This window comes from Ranitomeya variabilis, chromosome 2, assembly GCF_051348905.1.
Source record: "Ranitomeya variabilis isolate aRanVar5 chromosome 2, aRanVar5.hap1, whole genome shotgun sequence".
Taxonomy (NCBI): Eukaryota; Metazoa; Chordata; class Amphibia; order Anura; family Dendrobatidae; genus Ranitomeya; species Ranitomeya variabilis.
This window is the reverse complement of record NC_135233.1, coordinates 496,008,977-496,017,845: the sequence shown is the minus strand read 5'-3', so window position 1 is coordinate 496,017,845 and position 8,869 is coordinate 496,008,977. Positions and strand designations below refer to the sequence as shown.

At 40.3% G+C, this 8,869-nt stretch overlaps 1 protein-coding gene across 1 annotated transcript in view; it reads left to right on the top strand.

Moving 5' to 3' along the window:
- The first annotated feature begins 232 nt into the window (after window positions 1-232).
- LOC143806938 (SITS-binding protein-like) overlaps window positions 233-8,869 on the top strand; it is a 107,367-nt gene continuing 98,730 nt past the window's right edge. Inside the window, exon 1 of the mRNA XM_077288010.1 lies at window positions 233-873. Coding sequence (XP_077144125.1) covers window positions 409-873 — 465 coding nt within the window. The 5' untranslated portion in view covers window positions 233-408. The remainder of the gene's footprint in view (window positions 874-8,869) is intronic.

The following is an 8,869-nucleotide window of genomic DNA, read 5'->3' as shown; positions in this document are numbered from 1 at the left end:
AAGTAACTGTACTGGTTAGTATGTATGGTAAATTTAATTTTCTTGGAATGTGAAGGAAGCTTTTTAGGGCGACAAGTGGTGTAATTGATTAGGTGCAGTCCACATGCTCTAGACGTCATTGCTGAAGCACCTGAGACAAATCTGGCAGGGGGACGGCTCTGAGCTGATTCCTTTTAGTGCCAGTTGTAGCTATTTCAAGACTCTCCTCTTCCGCTGAGAGTACAGAGTACAACTAGACTAGAATAACTTCCCATTACTTATTACAACATGTGTTAGGTTGGAGATGGCTTTGCAAAGTTCCCATATGAAAATGCTTTATCCAACATAATGTTTGATGTCCTTTTCTTATAAAGAAGAAACAGATTTTATTGGAGGAGCGATATTATAACCAGTTTGCTATTGATTGCAATGCCTCACACACGTACAAGGAGCTCCAGCCCTATCCCTGATGTTAACTGGGATGTTGGGCTCAAGGAAATGAACGAAACATGGAAAGGAGCTGTTGCCTGTATTGGGGTTGCAATATTCTTCATTATGACGATTGGCATTATCTATTGGCAGGTGATGGACCAACCTAACAAAAACTGGATCCTGAAAGGAGCAGTCAGCGGGCTGATATGGGAGAGGAATACTCACACTCTGATACTGCAGACACTGAGTGAGAACAAGACTTACGTGGAGATAGATGTTGGAAATTTCCCCGACATGGAGCAAAATTTTGTTAAAAACTTATGCTGGCTGAATAAGAGTGACTTTTGTTATACTTGGGATTCTATAACAGATCTTAAGATCACACTAGACCGAAAATTCTCAGCTGGTACTGAGTGCTACAGTATAACCTGGACCCCGATACACTGTGATGTGAAGTTAAAGGTATGTTTATTAAATAAGAACTAATCAATGCTTATGTTTACAAACTACAAAGAAAAGGAAACAATCTTAACTGAACGTTAAGTCCATTTTTTAGGGATGGTGCCAGTCCATGGCTGAATCTGTGATTTTCTTTCTAGGCAGTGTACATGGATCATGCAAGGTGGCAATTTAAGGTCACTTCCATAGAGATGTAAAAATGACTACAGCGCAAACATGAACTGGAATTGTAATATATTTTTGATTTGATTTGGTTGCAAAGTGAAAAAAATTCTTTAACACGTATTATTTATGGAAAGCGGAGACATCCTTAGGGATCTATGTGTACATACAATGTACTTTGATGACATGGCAGAACTTTTATAAAGTGTCGTTAGGCTAAATTCACACCTGTTACGGCCCATCAATCTCAGGCTCTGTCAAATAATCCAGAATATATATCTTAGTATATTATTTTGCTCTGCTAAGATGACGTACACCATGATGGAAACTCTACAAACCCTACCACCGTCAAAGAGATCCATCAAGCGCTGTTGGGGTCCTTGTGGTGGAGCCAGAAGTGCAGTTAGTTTTTCTTTTCTTCATATAAAAGTATAAATGACAGTACAGATGTGTTGAGTCGTGTGCCAGTCACGTGTAGTTGTGCATCCAGTGAGATTTTCATGCAAATAAGGCACAACAGAATATTTGTAAAGAGAAAATTGAAAAGAATTGTTAATTAAAGCAGTCAGAAGACAGATGTCTGACTTGAGGGACCTGCATTCCATGAAAGTGTATTAGAAAGCTAGAACACATCTCATGTTCTGTTAGTTTGGGACTTCTTCAGATTTTTAATGCTTTAAATAGAATTAGAAAAAGTTGCAGAAGTGAAAGCAAACTACAATGTGAAGCTACCGAGGATCTTGACCTCCTCATACCTCTAGTATACATCAAGTCATATTAGAAAGGAAGCATTGCCTTCAAGTACAGTGCAAAATACGACTCTCATACAGTGACTTGAGTAGAGCCCATGGGTCACACAGTGTGTAAGCTCACTTGCCCTGTTCACATCACATTAGAGTCACAAGGCTTATAGTGGTATTCCGACACAAATATATATATATATATATATATATATATATATATATATATACCGTATATACTCGAGTATAAGCCGACCCGAGTATAAGCCGACCCCCCTAATTTTGCCAGAAAAAACTGGGAAAGCTTATTGACTTGAGTATAAGCCTAGGGTGGAAAATGCAGCAGCTACCGGTGAATTTCAAAAATAAAAATAGATGCTCCATACCGTTCATTATGGCCCCATAGATGCTCCACATAAAGCTGCCCCATATAAAATGCTCCACACCGTTCATTATGGCCCCATAGATGCTCCACATAAAGCTGTGCCATATATAATGCTCTGCACCGTTCATTATGGCCCCATAGATGCTCCACATAAAGCTGTGCCATATAAAATGCTCTGCACCGTTCATTATGGCCCCATACATGCTCCACATAAAGCTGTGCCATATAAAATGCTCTGCACCGTTCATTATGGCCCCATAGATGCTCCACATAAAGCTGTGCCATATAAAATGCTCCATACTGTTCATTATTGCCCCATAAGATGCTCCATATATAATGCTCTGCACCGTTCATTATGGCCCCATAGATGCTCCACATAAAGCTGTGCCATATATAATGCTCTGCACCGTTCAGTATGGCCCCATAGATGCTCCATATATAGCTGTGCCATATATAATGCTCTGCACCTTTCATTATGGTCCCATAGATGCTCCACATAAAGCTTTGCCATATATAATGCTCTGCACCGTTCAGTATGGCCCCATAGATGATCCATATATAGCTGTGCCATATATAATGCTCTGCACCTTTCATTATGGTCCCATAGATGCTCCATAGGAATCTGTGCAATATATAATGCTCTGCACCGTTCATTATGGCCCCATAGATGCTCCACATAAAGCTGTGCCACATATAATGCTCTGCACCGTTCATTATGGTCCCATAGATGCTCCATATAAAGCTGTGCCATATATAATGCTCTGCACCTTTCATTATGGCCCCATAGATGCTCCATAGAAAGCTGTGCCATATATAATGCTCTGCACCAGTCATTATGGTCCCATAGATGCTCCACATAAAGCTGTGCCATGTATAATGCTCTGCACCGTTCAGTATGGACCCATAGATGCTCCACAGAAAGCTGTGCCATATAGAATGCTCTGCACCGTTCATTATGGCCCCATAGATGCTCCATATAAATCTGTGCAATATATAATGCTGCTGCTGTTGCTGCAATAAAAAAAAAAAAATGACATACTCACCTCTCTTGCTGCCCGCAGCTCCTCAGCGTCCCGTCTCAGCATCTCTCCACACTGACTGTTCAGGCAGAGGGCGGCGCGCACACTAGTACGTCATCGAGCCCTCTGACCTGAACAGTCAGAGCAAGAGGACGGGAAGACGGAGCGGTGCCCGGCGTTTGGAACGCGGACAGGTAACTATGACATACTAACCTGCTCCCGGCGTCCCTGGCTCCTTATCCCGGACAGATGGTCTCCGGGTGCCGCAGCCTCTTCCTCTGTCAGCGGTCACCGTTACCGCTGATTAGAGGAATGAATATGCGGCTCCACCTCAATGGGAGTGGAGTCCATATTCATAACTTTAATGAGCGGTCCCACGTGACCGCTGAACAGGGGAAGAGCTCCGGGCACCGAAGACCGTGGGACGGGCAGGGGGAGCGCCAGGAGCGCCGGGACTAGGTGACTATGCGACAGTCCTCTCTCCCCCTCACCCGCCGACCCCACCGCCGATCATGACTCGAGTATAAGCCGATAGGGGCACTTTCAGCCCAAAAATTTGGGCTGAAAATCTCGGCTTATACTCGAGTATATACGGTATATATAATATTTAGTGTTGCAATATAAAAAAATAAAATCTATAGTAATAAATAACATAATATACAGTCATGGTCAAAAGTATTCACACCCCTGCAATTCTGTCAGATAATACTCAGTTTCTTCCTGAAAATGATTGCAAACACAAATTCTTTGTTATTATTATCTTCATTTAATTTGTCTTAAATGAAAAAAACACAAAAAGAATTGTTCTAAAGCCAAACTGGATATAATTCCACACCAAACATAAAAAAGGGGGTGGACAAAAGTATTGGCACTGTTCGAAAAATCATGTGATGCTTCTCTAATTTGTGTAATTAACAGCACCTGTAACTTACCTGTGGCACCTAACAGGTGTTGGCAATAACTAAATCACACTTGCAGCCAGTTGACATGGATTAAAGTTGACTCAACCTCTGTCCTGTGTCCTTGTGTACCACATTGAGCATAGAGAAAAGAAAGAAGAGCAATGAACTGTCTCAGGACTTGAGAAACCAAATTGTGAAGAAGCATGAGCAATCTCAAGGCTACAAGTCCATCTCCAAAGACCTGAATGTTCCTGTGTCTACCGTGCGCAGTGTCATCAAGAAGTTTAAAGCACATGGCACTGTGGCTAACCTCCCTAGATGTGGACGGAAAAGAAAAATTGACAAGAGATTTCAACGCAAGATTGTGCGGATGTTGGATAAAGAACCTCGACTAACATCCAAACAAGTTCAAGCTGCCCTGCAGTCCGAGGGTACAACAGTGTCAACCCTTACTATCCGTTGGCATCTGAATGAAAAGGGACTGTATGGTAGGAGACCCAGGAAGACCCCACTTCTTACCTCGAGACATAAAAAAGCCAGGCTGGAGTTTGCCAAAACTTACCTGAAAAAGCCTAAAACGTTTTGGAAGAATGTTCTCTGGTCAGAGGAGACAAAAGTAGAGCTTTTTGGGCAAAGGCATCAACATAGAGTTTACAGGAGAAAAAAAGAGGCATTCAAAGAAAAGAACACGGTCTCTACAGTCAAACATGGCGGAGGTTCCCTGATGTTTTGGGGTTGCTTTGCTGCCTCTGGCACTGGACTGCTTGACCGTGTGCATGGCATTATGAAGTCTGAAAACTACCAACAAATTTTGCAGCATAATGTAGGGCCCAGTGTGAGAAAGCTGGGTCTCCCTCAGAGGTCATGGGTCTTCCAGCAGGACAATGACCCAAAACACACTTCAAAGAGCACTAGAAAATGGTTTGAGAGAAAGCACTGGAGACTTCTAGGGTGGCCAGTAATGAGTCCAGACCTGAATCCCATAGAACACCTGTGGAGAGATCTAAAAATGGCAGTTTGGAGAAGGCACCCTTCAAATATCAGGGACATGGAGCAGTTTGCCAAAAAAGAATGGTCTAAAATTCCAGCAGAGCATTGTAAGAAACTCATTGATGGTTACCGGAAGCGGTTGGTCGCAGTTATTTTGGCTAAAGGTTGTGCAACCAAGTATTAGGCTGAGGGTGCCAATACTTTTGTCTGGCCCATTTTTGGAGTTTTGTGTGAAATGATCAATTTTTGCTTTTTTGCTTCATTCTCTTTTGTGTTTTTTCATTTAAGACAAATTAAATGAAGATAATAATACCAAAGAATTTGTGTTTGCAATCATTTTCAGGAAGAAACTGAGTATTATCTGACAGAATTGCAGGGGTGTGAATACTTTTGGCCATGACTGTATATATATATATATATATATATATATATATATATAGAGAGAGAGAGAGAGAGAGAGAGGAGCGAGAGAGAGAGAGAGAGATACAATATATATAATAATACAAAATATAACATAATACATATATGTATATACAGTATATATACATATATATATTTATATTTATATATATATATATATATATATATATATATATATATATATATATATATATATATATATATATATATAAAAACACTATCGTTCAAAAGTTCAGGGTCACCCAGACAATTTTGTGTTTTCCATGACAACTCATACTTTTATTAATCAAATGAGTTGCCAAACAAATTTATAATCTAGTCCAGACATTGACAAGGTTCGAAAAAAAGATTTTTATTTGAAATAATATTTTTTTCTTTTGCTTTCGTCAAAGAATACTCCCTTTGCAGCAATTACAGCATTGCAGACCTTTGGCATTCTAGTAGTTAATTTGCTGAGGTAATCTGGAGAAATTTCACCCCATGCTTCCAGAAGCCTCTCCCACAACTTGGTTTGGCTTGATGGGCACTTTTTGCATACCATACGGTCAAGCTGCTCCCACAACAGCTAAATGAGGTTGAGATCTGGTGACTGCGCTGGCCACTCCATTACAGATAGAATACCAGCTGCCTGCTTCTTCCCTAAATAGTTCTTGCATAATTTGGAGGTGTGCTTTGGGTCATTGTCCTGTTGTAGGATGAAAATGGCTCCAATCAAGCGCTGTCCACAGGGTGTGGTATGGCATGGCGTTGCAAAATGGAGTGATAGCCTTCCTTATTCAATATCCCTTTTACCTTGTACAAATCTCCCACTTTACCAGCACCAGAGCAACCCCAGACCATCACATTACCTCCACCATGCTTGACAGAAGGCGTCAGGCACTCTTCCAGCATCTTTTCAGTTGTTCTGCATCTCACAAATGTTTTTCTGTATGATCCAAACACCTCAAACTTGGATTCATCTGTCCATAAAACTTTTTTCCAATCTTCCTTTGTCTAATGTCTTTGTTCTTTTGCCCATATTAATCTTTTCCTTTTATTAGCCAGTCTCAGATATGGCTTTTTCTTTGCCACTCTGCCCTGAAGGCCAGCATCCCGGAGTCGCCTCTTCACTGTAGACATTGACACTGGTGTTTTGCGTGTACTATTTAATGAAGCTGCCAGTTGAGGACATGTGAGGCGTTGATTTCTCAAACTACAGACTCTTTGTACTTGTATTGTTGCTCAGTTGACCAGCGGGGCCTCCCACTTCTCTTTCTACTCTGGTTAGAGCCTGTTTGTGCTCTCCTCTGAAGGGAGTAGTACACACCGTTGTAGGAAATCTTCATTTCTTGGCAATTTCTTGCATGGAATAACCTTCATTTCTAAGAACAAGAATAGACTGTCTAGTTTCACATGAAGGGTTCTTTATTTCTGGCCATTTTGAGAGTTTAATGGAACCAACAAATGTAATGTAATGTAGTGTAAACTGTAAAGCGCTGAGGAATATGTTAGCGCTATATAAAAATAAAGATTATTATTATGCTCCAGATTCTCAACTAGCTCAAAGGAAGATCAGATTTATAGGGTCTCTTATCAGCCAAACTGTTTTCAGCTGTGCTAACATACTTGCACAAGGGTTTTCTAGGGTATTCTAACCATCCATTAGCCTTCTTACACAGTTAGCAAACACAAAGTACCATAAGAACACTGGAGTGATGGTTGTTGGAAATGGGCCTCTATACACCTATGACGATATTGCATTACAAACCAGACATTTGCAGCTAGAATAGTCATTTACCACATTAACAATGAATAGAGTATATTTCTGAATTTCTTAAGTGTTAGCTTCATTGGAAAAAACTGTGCTTTTCTTTCAAAAATAAGGACATTTCTAAGTGACGCTAAACTTTTGAACGGTAGTGTATATGTATATATATATATATATATATATATATATATATTTATTTTACCTTTGATGATTTAAAAATAATAAATGAATGCATGCTCACGTTCCAGCACACGAGTAGATTTGGCACTTGGAAGGTTTGCATCGGCTCCAGAAGTGATATCTGCTCCATTTGGAAATAATAAGGACCATTGAAGCCTGTGATTGGCTGCAGCGGTGAGTTTACTAGTAAAACATGTTTCTCTGGTAAGGTACTCTTCCAGTCTCCAGCCAATCACAGGCTGCAGCAGTACTATTGCCTTTTGAATGAAGTAAACATCTCTTCCGGAGCTGGCATAGGTCTCCGGAGCAGCATGTGCCGTATTCCTGGGGGTGCTGTAAGGTGAGTATGCCTCTGTTTTTTTGTTTTAAAGCCATCTATACCTAAACAACAACAATATCTCTTTGTTGTACAACCTTTTTAAAGTCTTTTCATTTCAGCTTCTCATGGTGTATCCACCAAATAAAAAGCTTTTAAAGAGGGTGTCCGCCCTTAGGATACAAGTCTGCAATCAAACTATGTGACTGTAGACTTGTGAATCTTCACATCGTGTGGAATGTGCACTGTGAGGCTTCTCCGATTCCCATGCCAGGAACAACAAGAACTTGACACTAAGTATGTGATTGGCACACATGTGGTCACATGCAGACTAGATAGGTGCGACTTTGCTCAATACAAGTGAATTGAGAAAGGTTGGACAAGAATAGTAGCTGGGAGCATGGAAATAGAATACTTGTGGTTACTTGCCAGCACAGGAGAATCCTATAATGTGCAGTGCGCAAGATGTGAGGATTCATGAGTTTGCAGTCACATACATTAACTGCAGACTTGTACCATAAGGCCGGACAACCCCTTTTAAGTCCAGTTCAAATATCCACCATACAAATGTATAGATGCTGATAGTTGTTGGCAGTTTTCTGCTTTTTCATTTTTAGAAACATATTATTTGCAAATTTCAATAGAAAAGGAGAGGTGTATCTTTACATTTCTGGACAAAATGCAAAATTTATAATATGGTCCAAATATCACACTTCGCTTTCTTATTAGTCTTTTTAAAAAACAGTCTTTTTTTGAGCCACCATAGGCTTAACGTGACACATACAACTGCCGCCTCTGTACCTTAGTACTTACACTCCTGGAGAGAAGGATTCACTCATATTGTAAATCACTAGTTAGAGAATTTAGCTCCAGAAATATAAATATATGTATTGAAGATGAAATTTCTGCACCTGCTGAAACCAGGCTTCTCTCCGCTGTATACTTAAGAAGGATGTGAAGTTTACTTGCCCCAATTACAGGACCTTGAAAGAGTCCTATAATTGGATTGATGTCATTACTATTTCATTACATATCAAAGGCAACTAACGGTGACATGGGAAATGTCGTGAAAGTATTAGCCTTCACTTTGTCTTGTTATTCTCAAAGACTATTCTCATACTGCGGCTTCCATGCTCAT